Genomic DNA, 14677 nt, shown 5'->3' on the forward strand with positions numbered 1-14677 from the left:
CCTCTTTTTCTGAGGCTGATAGAAATAAGTTGTGCTTCCTTGATAAATCAGTGTGTGACCTAGAGAGATTTCAGGTATTCCCCTATTATCCATATTGTAAATCATAAATACCCTGCCTGGATCTGCAACAGGGATAAGGTAAGACAATAGTCTTACTTGCCTTTCCCCTCCACTCCCCACTAGGTTAGCTGTTCCACCTCTGTTTCCACACCAACTTCCCAATAGCTGCCGGTTTCTTTCAAACTGCAGTGACTAAAAAAAGTGACAAAGGGAATAGCTGTTGTGTATGTTTTATTTCTCTTGTATAAGGCTCTCAAAAAAGCTAAGTATATGGATCAGGCAGTTCTTTCACTTAAAACATCTGAGTGGTTTTTGAGGAAAATCACTGAGAAAAGCTTGTATGTACATATGTATAGGTATAGTTTAATAGAAATGTATTTTATAAGCATTTCCCATCTTAGTACTTGTGAAAGTTAGGTAATATATTCTCCTTGAGCTTTGCATATGGAAGGAGAAGCAGGCAGAATTAGCAGTACCAGTTGTGATATTCAGGTGAGGTTGAAGGAGAAAAGCGGGTATAAATAAAGTGAAACGAACTTATTTTTCCTGTTTGAACATCGTTCATTTGGGATAGGTATTAGGAATGTGCAGCTCAAAAATAGTTTTCATCTTGTTTAATAAATTCAGAAAGGGCATGATTATTGTCTTTATGATATTTGTGGAATGCTGATTTTGTTAGGAATTTTTTTTACGTTTGGGAATATTTTGTGGATCTGCTGCATTTCTTATGATGAAATAAGTTCTGCTTTCTGGAACGGTTTTTTTAACCAAATGGTGCAGCAGTTTCAGGGAACCTAATCCTCCCCCTCCACTAGCGCCCTCCCCTCTGCCAAGATTTCAAGAGAATTGGACAAAAGAATTTTACAGACCCCAGGTATCCTCATCTGCAGGAAAAAATACTGTTTTTCATTCAGGTTACCTCAGCTGAAGCCTTTACTGCATTGCTCTCAACATGGGAGGAAATCCAGTCCTCCCACTTTACTAAACATGCGTAACCACCACCAATGTTCAAAAATGTTGGCAAAGGAATTGTTCCTTAGGGCCCCCTCAACAGGACAACAGACTCAATCCAGCCCTGAGCTGCTGCTGCTAGTGGTAACAGCTTGTTCAGGCAGAAAGATTAATAACTCGTTTCCAGAAGTTGCAGGTATAATAGCTGTATAGATCCAAAGCAAAATCTACAAAATTACACAAAATAGTGCAAGCTTTTAGGGTATTCAGAATGAGGGATGTGCACCAAAAACAAATTTGGCCTGATTTGGATCCAGGTATCAGAAATACCATAATAATATATAGTCAGTAAGGAGGAGCCCCATGGCACAGAGTGGTAAGCTGCAGTACTGCTGCCCAAGCTCTGCCCATGACCTGAAGGTTGACTCAGTCTTCCATCCTTCTGAGGTTGGTAAAATGAATACCCAGTTTCCTGGGAAAGGCAATGGCAAACCACCCCGTAAAAAAAAATGTCTGCCAAGAAAACGTGATGTGACGTCCCCCCATGGGTCAGTAATAACTCAATGCTTTCACAGGGGACTACCTTTACCTTTTATATAGTCAGTATTCCTGATGTCCAGATCAGATCCTAGATTCAGGTTTGGTCTTAAAAAATTCTGAATATATTCAGCCATTATCCGCTATGGAGCAAACTATCCGGTGGCAAGGGAGGGGGCATTTTTCAAGCAAATTCACAGGAAATCTAGTCCTTCCTGCCTACTTAAGACTAAAGTTTGAAGCAAACACTGAAGCAAGCAGCTGGAATTGTAGACAATGCTTTTTCCAGGTATGTACATTTGAGGCTTTCGCTAATGGGGGGGGGGGGAGCCTCAACAACGGTATCCTGGATATATTATTTATTTTGCAGTACTTTATGAACCAAATGTTCCACTGATCCATTAAAAAAATATTCCAACAAATTTCTTGTGACAGTTATTCTGCGGATTCATTCAAATACAGTTAAATATGCTTTCTTGATTGACATTTGTCTACCATTTCACTGTATCAGGAGAGTTTGATCCAACCAGCTTTTCTCTGTTTCAATTCTGCTTACTACAGCCTCTGCCTCATAGCTTTTCTCTATGCAGGTCCTATGACCCCTACCATAGGATTGTGTGATCCATCTTTTTTTACCAACAAAAGCTGGCAGTTTTTTAAAATTTATTTCCTTTTATTTCCAAAATATTGTGCAGTAAAAACGTGAGAGGAGCAGGGTTGGAATGACTTCAGTAGATACAAGTGGAGAGGGACAGGTTGGAAAAAGCAATGATGATCATGGTGCTTTGATCTACACCCATATATGAGAAAAGAGGCAGCGACAGGCCCTGGGCAAAGCACAGTACTTAGTCTTGTACTAATTAGCAATCAATTACTGTGACCCCTACCAAAAATTATGCATTGTACATACACAATTCTAATAAAATCACTGCTGATAATTTCGTCCCTTGGGCTTTCAGTATGGACATGTTCAACAGATCAGTGTTTTGGGTGCCTTGTCCTTATGTCTTCTCCAGCTTCACCCAGTATTCGTTGCTTAGTTGTTCAAATGCTTGTACAACATTATCATCCTTATTGTCACAAAGTTCGCTCAAAGAAACACTGGAAAACGAGAAACAGCAAATATTAAACGGTTTGAGAAGAGAACAGATATTTGTACTCTAATCCTAATGAGAAATTTGAACTTTCATAATACGTAGGTCAAGTTTTTTCTCCTTTGCTTTAGTGTTGTAGTGTCAAAAATAATACTATATACAAGACATTCCGCTGCAGCCAAACAGCAAGCAGCTATAGTCCACCTTCTGTAAGTTGTAGGGGGTCTATGATGAAGAACTGAAATTAAATCAAGAGTTTTAGGCTAAACAATAGGAAGAATTTCCTGACAAAGTGGTCCCTCAGTGGAACAGGCTTCCTCGGGAGGTGGTCGGCTCTCCTTTGGAGGTTTTTAAGCAGAGGCTTAGATGGCCATCTGACAGCAATACTGACTCTGAACCTGGGCAGATATGAGAGAGAGGGCAGGAAGGGTTAAATCAGTACTTAGTTCTTGTGGCCCTTTCTTACACACCCAGGGTAATGCCGATAGCCACTTTGGGGTCAGGAAGCAATCTAAGCATGAAGCAGGGGTCACTGGGGGTGTGGGGGAAGGCAGTTGTGAATTCCCTGCATTGTGCAGGGGGTTGGACTAGATACCTTGGAGGTCCCTTCCAACTCTATGATTCTATGATGTTACAGCTTTAGTAACAAGGAATACAGTCAACATACACAAATCTAAAGCATTCTTGTACGTAGCTGGTCTAGAAGAAAACTTGGTCTAGCAGTACTCTTTCTCAAGGGAGCATGAGATCACCCGTTATGCTAAAATGTGTTTTTCAATCTCTTTCTGAAGCCTTAAAATACATTTTTGAAACAGAATCCTTTTATCAGAAAGCCCCTGGTGATATGGGATGGCTGCTGCCAGGAGCTAAAGCAGGGAAAATGCTGTGAAACCTGCTGTAGGAAAAACTGATAAACCCAGCCTCATGGGAAAATACTTATGATATGATTGTGAACTCAATGAGACTTGCTTTTGAATAAACATATTTAGGATTGAACATAAGAAGAGGCCTCCTGGACCAGACTAGTGGTCCATCTAGCCTCAGTATACTGTTTCACAGAGTGGCCAACCAGTTGCCCTAGAGGGCTAAACAAACAGAGCACAGAGGTAGAGACCCTCCCCATTGCTGCCTCCCAGCACTAGTATTCAGAGGTTTTCTGCTCTGTAGTACAGATGGGCATAAAATGGGGGGGGGGACGAGACGAAAACCAGACTTTCACGTTTTGTCACGTTCCACGAATCACAGAACACGAACTTCCACAAAATTGTCCTGTTTTGTGATATGATTCATTAGTTTTGTGATTCATCAGAACCTGGGGCACTTCAACGGCCCCCTTCATACCCAGAGATGCCAAACTCGTAGGGAGACTTCAGCAGGCTCTCCTCCAGTCATCCTCCAAGTAGCTCTCTTTTCCCTCCTGGCCTCCTGCTTTCTGCCACTGCTGGAAGAAAAGTCAAGCAGAGTGGATCTGCTTGGGTTTTCCTCTCTTCAGGTTCTCTTTGCTGACTTTTCCTTCCCGTCATCCCGTTCTGCTACTCTGACATGTCCTCCCCCCCCACCTCCAAGTTCTCGAAGGAAAAGCCAGGCAGAGCGGATCTGCTCTGGGGAACTTGGGGGCAGGGGTGGGGTGGGAAGGCATGTCAGAGCAGTGGAAGGTAGGAGGTTGAGAGTCAAGGAAGGTTTCCTGAAGCTGACAAGCAGCAATCAGTGGCAGAAGGAGCTGCTGAGGCTGCCACTGCTGCTACTCCACCATCCCGTTCTTAAAAATAGAGAAGGGAAACAGAGAGGGGAAGAAGTTTCTGACTACAGTTCCCAGGTAAACTTGTGCAGACCCGTATTGCTCAGCTCTCAGGTTGGCAGGGAGAGCTGCCTAGCAAGGTTATGTGGGCAAAGATTGGGGTTTCCATGACAATGAACGGTATGCAGACATTCCGTGCCTATGTTGCCTAGGGTATCAATGGATTGGTGCCAGCCTGTCTGGCATCATGAAGCACTCATGAATTGGCCCCAAAAGTCATGGATTTTGTCAAAAATGTGGCCCCATGAAACGCGATTTGCAATAAGCGAATTGGCCCGATTTGTCACGAAATCTGATTCATATTTTGATTCGTGCCCATGTCTACTCTGTAGATAGATTACGGCTACCCCCTACCTCTGCTGATGGTGGTGTAGAGTGGTAATCTGCAGTACTGAAGTCCAAGCTCTGCTCACGACCTGAGTTCGATCCCAGCAGAAGCTGGGTTCTGGTAGCCAGCTCAAGGTTGACTCAGCCTTCCAACCTTTCCAGGTCGGTAAAATGAGTACCCAGTTTCCTGGGGGTTAAGTGTAGATGACTAGGGAAGGCAATGGCAAACCACCCTGTAACAAAGTCTGCCAAGAAAACATTGTGATGCGACGTCCCCCCATGGGTCAGTAATGACTTGGTACATGCACAGGAGACTACCTTTACCTTTACCCCCAGGAAACCAGGTACTCATTTTACCGACCTCTAAAGCAAAGATTTTCAAATCTTTGCTCACTTTATTGTCAATTTACATTTGTTCTGCCAGAACCTGTGATCCTTTCTATTCACCTTGATCAGGGAATCATTCCACTTTTTGAAAGAAGCCTTTTTTATCTTTATACCTTCCTTGACGAGTCATTAACTGTGCAGGAGTCTTTTTGGACTTGATGGTACCTTTTAAATAGTTTCTGGACATCCTGGAGGGATTTGACTTGCTTGAGTTTCTCTTTTCCTTCTAACTAGTCCCCTCATTTTAGCAAAGTTCCCTCTTTTGAAATCACAAGTGATTGTTTTGGACTTTGGAGGCAACCTTCTGTTAATATGAATACTAAGTTTAATAGCTTTACAGTCACTGTTCCTAATAGGAGCAACAACATATATCTCACAGAAGGACCTGAGTCCTGCTTCGAACTTCCGGAATTGCTATACTGCTAAGTAGTCTGTGAGCAGCTGCTCTAATGAACAGTCATTTAAGATGTCTAGAAAGCTTGTTCCTGTGGCACGACTCAAGCACATACTTGCCCAATCAATGTACAGGTAGTTGAAGCCACTCAAAATTAAATCCCTCTTTTTGATCACCTCCCTTATTTCCCTCTCCAGCTCAAGATCTGCATCTTGGTTTTAATTGAGTTGTAAATGTGGTGCTTTTAACAGCAGCAGGCTGTGAAGTCATTCACTAGAAAGCTATCTCATGTTTCTTTTTTGATGCACCAGAATTTAAGTGTTATTTTCCAAATTATCTTGTTTCAATAAATATGTTGGTATTCTGGCTCTTAGTGAATTCCACAGTCTTTATCAGATGCTTGAACTATATTATGGATGGCAATATTAACAAGAGAAAGCAACCTGAGTTGAATAATAACGACAACAAAACTCAACGTATATACCGCCCATCTGGACAATTTAAAGCCCACTCAGAGAGATTTACAAAGTATGTTATTATTATCCCCACAACAATCACCCTGTGAGGTGGATGGGGCTGAGAGAGTTCTGTGAGAGCTGTGACTGACCCAAGGTCACCCAGCTGGCTTCAAGCGGAGGAGTGGGGAATCAAACCCGGTTCTCCAGATTAGAGTGCTGCCACTCTTGGCCACTATACCACACTGAGGGAAATTTTCACAGACCTACATCACAAGGATGCCTCATTGTTCATTTGTCTCCACGAATACCTATATTTCTACAAGTAAGGGACGGGAGGTATTGACGGAGTAGATTTTCATTATGAAAACTGACTTAAATGAGTTTGGAATAATAGGCACGGGCCACACAATCACTTCTAGATGCATGGCAAAATCAAGCTGCTAACATTTTGCCATGTTCTATAGGTAATCAAACAAGACTTAATTGTAAATCCAATGTTACTATACTTTACATACCTGATTGCTTTAAGAGCAAGGGCGAAGTCTCTCAGCAAATAATAAGCATCTCCTTCATGCAGGCTTTAAAAAACATTTGCAAAGTTAAGTTTCATATAGTTTTATTCTTCAAAGAGTTGCTAGACATATGGCAGACCTGGCAGTAATATTACTCTCAAATGAAAAATGCTTTGAACTTAACATTTTGTTAGAAAGGGACGATTGCATTTACTAGAATTTCCATTCGAGCTTTATAAGAAAATGATCAGCTCCCACCCTAGTGACTTGCAAGCTACTTTTGCCTCACCTTCTTTCCAAATAGGAGAAACTGGTTGTTTGAGGGCCAAGCGGACATTTTTTAACTCTTTCAGATTGGCCAAGGAAGGGTTCATTTTCACATGCTTCACTTTGCCGGGGCGGGGTGTTTCTAATTAGGCCTGGTTAAGACTGGTTAGGCCCTACTGGGATTGGCTGGAACAGTGCAGGCTTTTGCTGAAGTTAAGGGTCTATGGTGAGCACCCTGAGGTAACAATGGGGAGGGAGGCTTCCTGAACCAGCCTCCCATGGCTTACCAGCTGGGGAGTTGGGATGGGGTCCCCTTGGGGCTGAGGCTGGTTCAAACCCTAATGTTTGCCAGAATGGGGGGAGGGTGGTGGAGCAACATGATACACTAGTATGCAAGCCATGAAAAGCATTAGGTGGATTAAGGGCACCTTGTACTTGGAGCCAGGGTGGGTTTGCCCTTTAATGCTGGCATGCCTCTGCCAGCCTTCTAGGTAGGTTCCTGCACTGAGGGTTGGGTCGAACAAGGCTCAGATCAGTTCAATAAATAAATCTCAGTTGAACTAAATTTTGTGTGCAGCTTCTCTATTTTGGGGATGTTGGGATAAAGGGAGGATTGGAATCAGTGGGCTATCTCTTTAATACACCAAACTTTTATACATTAATTGCAGCCCTGTGGAGCTTCTGGATCTTGGATATATAGTGTTTCAAGAGTGGCCCTATGAAAAAGGACACTATTAGCTATCTGAAACAGGGCTGTTATTGAACATGAGAGCAGATGACATTAACTGTGTGCGCTTCTAGCGTAATACTAATAGTGATAAAGAAATGTGGAAGCCAATCACCTACCCGTTATCCTGAGCCATTGCTGCTAAAGATTCATGTTTGTAAAAGTCAAGCACATACGCATTAAGTGGCATGATTCTTCCTTGATTATCATGCATCTTTGAAGAGAGAACTGGAATGTTTGCAGCAGTAATACCTATTGTACGCAATATGACCTGCCAGAAACAACATAACCAATGTCCTGCTTCATACTTTTCAATTACTTTTATATTGCAAAAAATTTGACTTGAAACTATAAACAGTTCTGGCTAGAGCAAGAAAACCGCAGAACTAGTGGTGTGAGCAATAAGGGTAAGAGGAGTGGGTTGACAATGCTCCACCACCAGGCCTCCATTGAAGTCACTTTTCAAAGCAGTGAGACATAACTACTCTTTTGGCATGATTGCTGACAGCTGTTTTGGCATGTGGGTTGGGACCGGCATATCTTCGGGACCGCCTCTCCCTGTACGTTCCCCGGAAATCGCTTCGATCAGCGAATAAATATTTACTTGTGGTCCCCGGCCCTAAGGAAGCCCACCTCACTTCAACCAGGGCCAGGGCCTTTTCAGTCCTGGCCCCAGCCTGGTGGAACGCTCTGTCAATGGAAACCCGGGCCCAGCGGGACATATTATCGTTCCGCCGGGTCTGTAAGACAGAGCTGTTCCACCAGGCGTTTGGTGATTGAAGGGGGCGGTGCCATGTCGGCCTCCCACCTTTGGGGTGGGGAAGGTTTCCCCCACCACTGCACCTTGTTAATTTGTTTTATTATTTGTATATTGATTTTAGTTTTTGTTTTTATCGATTTTAACTATTCACCGCCCAGAGCCCCTGGGGATGGGCGGTATATAAATTGAATAAATAAATAAATAAATAATGCCTAGATATAGATGTTTGGTTCCCAACTTTGGGAGAAGGGGGATTCTCAACAATTAAACAATAATATTTGTAACCTTTTTTTACAACCATACATAAGCAAATGCTCAAGCTATTGTACCCATAGATGCTTTACTTAAACCACCAATTACAGCCACACATAATAAAGCAAACCAGAAAATTATACACCATAACTTCATGTTGTCCTAGTGTTGTCATATTTTTCTATACATTCTCTTTTAAGTTTGCCACAATTTCTTTTTAAATGAAAAACAGGCTCGGTAAACTATTCAGAAATCTATTTTATTCTCTCTTGCTAATACTTAGTGCTTACTTTTGACAACAGGACAATAGGAGATTTGACAATAGGAACAAGTGAGCAGTCACTTGTTCTGCCATTTAAAAAATCATAAGCCCGTTGAATCTAATGTACTTTAATATGCATTAGAGAGCCAGCCGGCTGAGCAAAGTGTTGCAAATCCCACCTGGGAGAATGAAATATGAATGGAATGTGAATGCAAAGCTGAGCAACTGGGTGTGATTGCCTCCTGCCTCCCCACGCTGTGGAATGCGCTATCTTGACAATAGAGGTGCTCGTGAGACACTGCCCTAAAAAATTCCAAACTCCCCTCTGCCCACTGATTGAATCCTATCCTACAATCTAAGGACATCATTTAGCTCTGATAAATTTGTAATTCCTTCCTAGGAACATTTAATCAAAACTCCAAATTCATCAGCTATGCTCTGGGAACATTTAATTAATGACTATTTCTTTGTAAGGCACCAGGAGTAACCAATCAAATTCTTTTGTCACACCCCAGCAGCGCCAATCAAGATACTCAAATCTTTTGTTCATTCCAGGAGACAACCATTATGGTCCTTTGTCTCAATGGCTGAAGTACTCTCCATCCTCAGGGCACATTCAGCCCTATATGACTCCTAGTTCTGCCCCAATCAAATCGAGCAGTGTGGTGGGCACCTACTTTGAATCTTAGCACTGCTCCCTCAGAGTCTCTCTCTCTCTCTCTGAGCCTTCCTCTCTGGCCAAAGCCACAGGACGTTCAAAACCTTTTTCCTCCGTGGACTACGCTACTTCTCTGATGGCAGCTATATCCCAAATCTCTCACCCTATTCCAAGCTCTGGCTAATTTCCTAGGACTCTGGCGTGCTTATGTAAACTGTTTATTTGTCTCTTGGGTGTGTGAGTTTTCCCCTTTAAGTAAAAACTACTCTTTATTTCAAAGAATACCCGTCTTGTCAGTTTCCTTGGTGAGAGAACTCCATAAAAATTGGTGGAGGATCCTGCTTGTTACCCCTCTTGCATAGCCTTCTCCTTGCCACTAATACCCCCTACTTGCAAGGAGACCGATTCCAGTAACAGTGGCACAGAAGTACAATATAATCCTCAGTTCATCAAATTCTTGTTCATTTAGCTTCTCAAGAGGTTGACCATTAATTTTAAAATGTTTTAACTCAAGCATGTTCTTAATGATGAGATATAATATTTTTTTTTCCAACTTACACTGTTGACCGTCCCTGCATTCAGTAAATCAAGTTCTGTATTTCCTGAAAGGCACACAAAGGGTGAAACGGCTGTCCTTCCTTCACTGCAGCTCATGAGGTGAGATGCAAGCTCGGATTCAAGTTTTTCTGTACTTGAAAAATCTAAAAATGATTGCAAAATGTGGATTTATGAATGAGGACATAACATTACTACTCTGACAACAGAGAAACAAAGAATCCACAACAGGTGCTTTTTGTCAGAGGTCTACATATCTTCAGTATTACATGACTACACCTAATTTTGTGTGGCTCTTCTTGGACTTTCAAGTCTATGTATAATTATCATGTTGAAGACTATGGGGATGGAGGAGGCAGGGAAGAAGAGAAAGAAGGGCTTGTCCATGACACCTGAAAATTTTGGGAAGAGTTATGTGGAAATGGTAAGCTAATCTCTAGGCTTGTTTCTAAGTTAATGTCTAGGCTTGATCCCAGGGCATATCCAGTTAAAGAATTTTGCATGGCAAGTATGGGGAAAGCCTGCTTGAGATGTTGGGAGGACTCCTTTCAGAAATGCTAAGCTATGTGCCTGAAGACCAGTTAACTCCAGCTAACTGAAGCAAGTGAGTCAAACTGATGTTGAGGGGGCAGAGAATTGCATATAAACTCACTCCCATGATAAATAGGATGAGGGCTAACAAACTGTAACTGAAACTTGATAAAATGGAGGCGCTATTGTGGGGGAAAGTTTGACCCACAGATTGGGGTGCTTCCTGTTCTAAATGGGGTTGCACTGCCCTCAAAGGGGGAGGTTTGTAGATTGGGGGGTGGCCTTCTGTTGAAGAAACTCATGGCGGGGTGGTAAAGCGTGCCATTCACCAGCCAGCTGTGGCTCTTCATGGGCAGGAACAGTCTTTCTCCCCCTATCATTGTCTTCCTTCAGTGGGTTAAGATTTTTTGGTTTGGTTTGGTGTTCCCCCACTAATCATTATTGGATCTCTTCCCTGGTTCTGTTGTTACATGCGTTTATATAGGTTGCATTGAATTGTGTAAATATTTTATATACACTTATTTTAGATGTTGTTTTAATGTCTTCATGTTCTAATGTTCACTGCCCTGGGGGACTGCATTTGAGTGGAAAGGCAGCATAGAAGTGTTATAAATAAGTAAATAAATAAACAGGTTATATTTAATATTGTGATATGATCGAATAAGCAGAGTCACACCCTTCTAAGTCCACTGAAGTCATGGGTTTAAAAGGGTATAACTCTGCTTAGGATGGTCAGCCGGTTGAGCAATGGGATGTTGTGTGCTGCCTGGGAACATCTGCTGCACTTTTTTGCATTGCTTATCTGATACTGCTGGCATTGTTCTTTGTATTTTGATATAGTAATGCAATTTTAGTGTCCTCCCTATTGGCAAGAAAGGCAGGTTAAAAGTTTATTTTAATTTTATGTATATGTATCTAATTGCTGGATGTCAAAGAAGGGAGACGTGGCGGAATTCAGTTGGGTACAAATCAATTACGGCAGGTTTGATTACTTTCATATCCACCACCTGCTTATATTTGAGTTTAACTGAAGTCCACTGTTCGTTTGTTTCTTTTCTATCCTACCTTTCTTCTCAATGGGAACCGAAAGTGGCTTACACAGTACTCTCTTCCAATTAATCTTCACAACAACCCTGTAAGGAAGGGTTAGGCTGAGAGTTGTGTGACTGGCCCAAAGTCACCCAGCAAGGTTCCATGGCAGATAGGAAATCAGAACCTGGGTTTTCTAAGTCCTAGTCCAACGTTCTAGCCACTACCTCACACTGGGGCCATTTCCAGATGGCTTACCTTCTGCCACTCCATGCCGCAACGTCGCGGCTCGTGCCGGGGAAAACGCGAAATATCGCGTTTTCTCGTGCGAGTTTTGCGCAACGTCACACAAAACTCGCGCGATATTTCGCGTTCAACCCAGGACGAACCGCAACGTTGCGGCATGGAGCGGCAGAAGGTAAGCCATCTGGAAATGACCTGGCTCTCAAAGGAGGTTTAAATATGATTTTGACCAAATTCCACTGAAAGCAATGGAATTTAAGATACCTGGAATTTTTTTAAAGGAGTATTTCCTGTGATTTGTTTCTGCTTTTAGTAAGGACAGCTAGTACACAAGCCAATGGAACGGTTTCTGTTAACGCTTATGCTTTGTTTCAGCTCTGTTTTAGATTTCTGCAATCCAAATCTTATTGCACTCGTTTACTGGATGGTCCATCCTGTTGATTGTACTGATTTGCACTGTTCAGTCTGCCGTGAGTTTCAGTGAGAAAGGCAGACAATAAATAAATAGATAAATAACAACAGCTACTCAGGTTGTAGACAGATGGATAGAAATATAAGGTTGTTTCTTTCATACATAGTGTGAGGCTGTTGTAGATTTCACATGTAATTATCAACCTACTGACTGAACTACAGTTGAAAATAAGAGTGGCTGATTCCGCACACATGGGATAATACACTTTCAATGCACTTTAGCAATCATTTAGAAGTGGCTTTTTTGTTTCACACACAAAAAAATCAGTTCCAAATGATCTCTAAAGAGGATTGGAAGTGCATTATCCAACTTGTGTGGAATCAGCCAGTGTTTTGGTCCATGGAACACCAAGTGTAAGTTCATAGGACAGGTCGAGCCAAAGACAAAAGGCCTAGTTTGACTATGCCCAGGGGTAATACATCTGAGTGCCTTAACACAAACACACTGCTAGGCTCCTCTCCAGCCTACCACACTATCGGGAAACATGCAAATTTCTTTCAGGTCAATGAAACAGAAACGTACCGAGTTTTGAAAGGGGAAGTTGATATTCTTGTTTCATATCAGCCATCGTAGAAACTATCTGTAGAAATTGCCCAAAGTTTTCTTGTATTTTGCAGTTGTACTCATGCAAAGCAGCAGCAAAATCTTCAGGGAGATCTTCAAGAAATACCTAAAGACAATAGAAATTTGCTGGGAGAAAAGTATTGCTAAGTGATGGGAGGTGGAGATGGAGGTGCTGGTGAGGTGACTGCTACACCATACGCTTAGCTAGTAAGTGGCTAGTAGAACCCAGCACAGGCATGATTGGTTACTGGTGGTGGGTTCCATTAGCCACTCAGTAGCTGTGTGCCTGCCCAGTGCAGCCGAGGCAGCTTCCTTGCCCAACAGTACTGCCTTCCCCCACTCCTTCAGGTCCGCACAGCGGTGAAGGCTGGGATATTCCCTGTGCCTGACTCGATAAGCACCCACTACTCCTGTGGCCACAGTGGGCCACAATCAGCGATCAGGTGCAATACTTACAAGACATATAGCCAACTTCCCACAGCAGAAGGAATTCAAAATACTGAACCCACCCTGCTCACTTCCAAACTGACCTAAGGACCACAATCAGGGCCAAGCTACACATGACGAATGACACTTGAACAGCAAGTGTATTTCTCCCTGTTCACTTGCCCTCCACTCAATCCACTTCCCTTTCAAGTGTCATTCGTCATGTGTAGCTTGGCCCTCAGATTCTAACTGAAGCACACATATTACCTTGGGGTGACTCAAGGTGTGTGTAACTGAGTATATCTACAAACTATTACCCCTCCTTGATTATGGTAGTTCTTAGTGCCCCAAGATAACACATATTATAAGGGAAAAAAACTCAAAGTTAAACTTTTTTTATTTCCTATATGAATTGCCCAATTTCTAGTTTATAATTACTTGTTCATTTACCCTCCCCATTCCTTCTCTGTATTATCCCATCTTCTTTGTACTGTTCTTCCTGCTTTCTTACATTTGTTTAGCAAATAATCCTTTGACCTTACCTTTGATTGGTAAAATTTCTTTTTAGAATTAAAAACAGCAGCTGGTATGTGTTTTCTTCCAAAGAGATGTGCCAATACTAGCACTAATTTTTCCATCACAGCTTTAGAAAAAAGCCTTGGCCCTGTTTTAGAACAGAAATTTCACATCGAACTAGTCAATAGTACCATAATTTCTTTACAAATGTATATAGCCTATGATACCAACTCCACCATGTGCCCCAAGCCTCCTAGGTCCATACAACTGTTTTTGCAGGAACAGATAAATGGCCTGAAATATCTATTTCCTTTTGGATGGGAATAGTTACATGAGGAAGAGTTGCTGAGAACTTGAAAGATTACACTCTTTCCTGTTATTTTACTTGGATAAAGGGATTCTGGCTTTGGATTTTCCTTTAGGCCAACATTGCTACTTGGAACTCATAAGGTACTATATTTACAGACAGCAGGCCTACTACAGGCTTACTACAATAAGATGTTTCTAGAGGATGAAAACTCATCACAAAAATAGAATCCCCCATAATTTTCCTGTGTATATTCTTATTAAAAATTAAGTTCACCATGTAGTTTTCCCTATTCAAATATTAAAGAAAATTACTTTAGATTCATATATATGGTATAAGACGAGTGTGCTACATTATGGGATAACCATATCTAGGACTTGAAATTATCAATCATGCTTTGTATTATTGAAAAAAAAGATTATGTAAAGCATGGCTTGAAATGCTTGGACCAAAAAATATACTAGCCAATTTGAAGATTGTTTCTTGACAGAAAAATAACAGTTGCAAAGTGGTCCTAAAATTCAGGACAGTTCAGCTAAAGGTTGTTTATCTAGATTATAGTCCCCCATCTTGTCCAGTCTGTAGTCACT

At 41.9% G+C, this 14677-nt stretch overlaps 1 protein-coding gene across 2 annotated transcripts in view; it reads right to left on the bottom strand.

The window, feature by feature from the left end:
* Positions 1-278: 278 nt before the first annotated feature.
* Positions 279-14677, bottom strand: part of DDX60 (DExD/H-box helicase 60) — a 90944-nt gene continuing 76545 nt past the window's right edge. For both annotated transcript variants that reach the window (XM_054989770.1, XM_054989772.1), the window contains 6 exons: positions 13807-13928; positions 12797-12944; positions 10003-10145; positions 7632-7783; positions 6522-6584; positions 279-2649 (listed from right to left, as the gene is read on the bottom strand). In XM_054989770.1, coding sequence (XP_054845745.1) covers positions 2550-2649; positions 6522-6584; positions 7632-7783; positions 10003-10145; positions 12797-12944; positions 13807-13928 — 728 coding nt within the window. In that variant the 3' untranslated portion in view covers positions 279-2549. The remainder of the gene's footprint in view (positions 2650-6521; positions 6585-7631; positions 7784-10002; positions 10146-12796; positions 12945-13806; positions 13929-14677) is intronic.

The sequence above is a fragment of the Eublepharis macularius genome, chromosome 10, assembly GCF_028583425.1.
Source record: "Eublepharis macularius isolate TG4126 chromosome 10, MPM_Emac_v1.0, whole genome shotgun sequence".
NCBI lineage: Eukaryota > Metazoa > Chordata > Lepidosauria > Squamata > Eublepharidae > Eublepharis > Eublepharis macularius.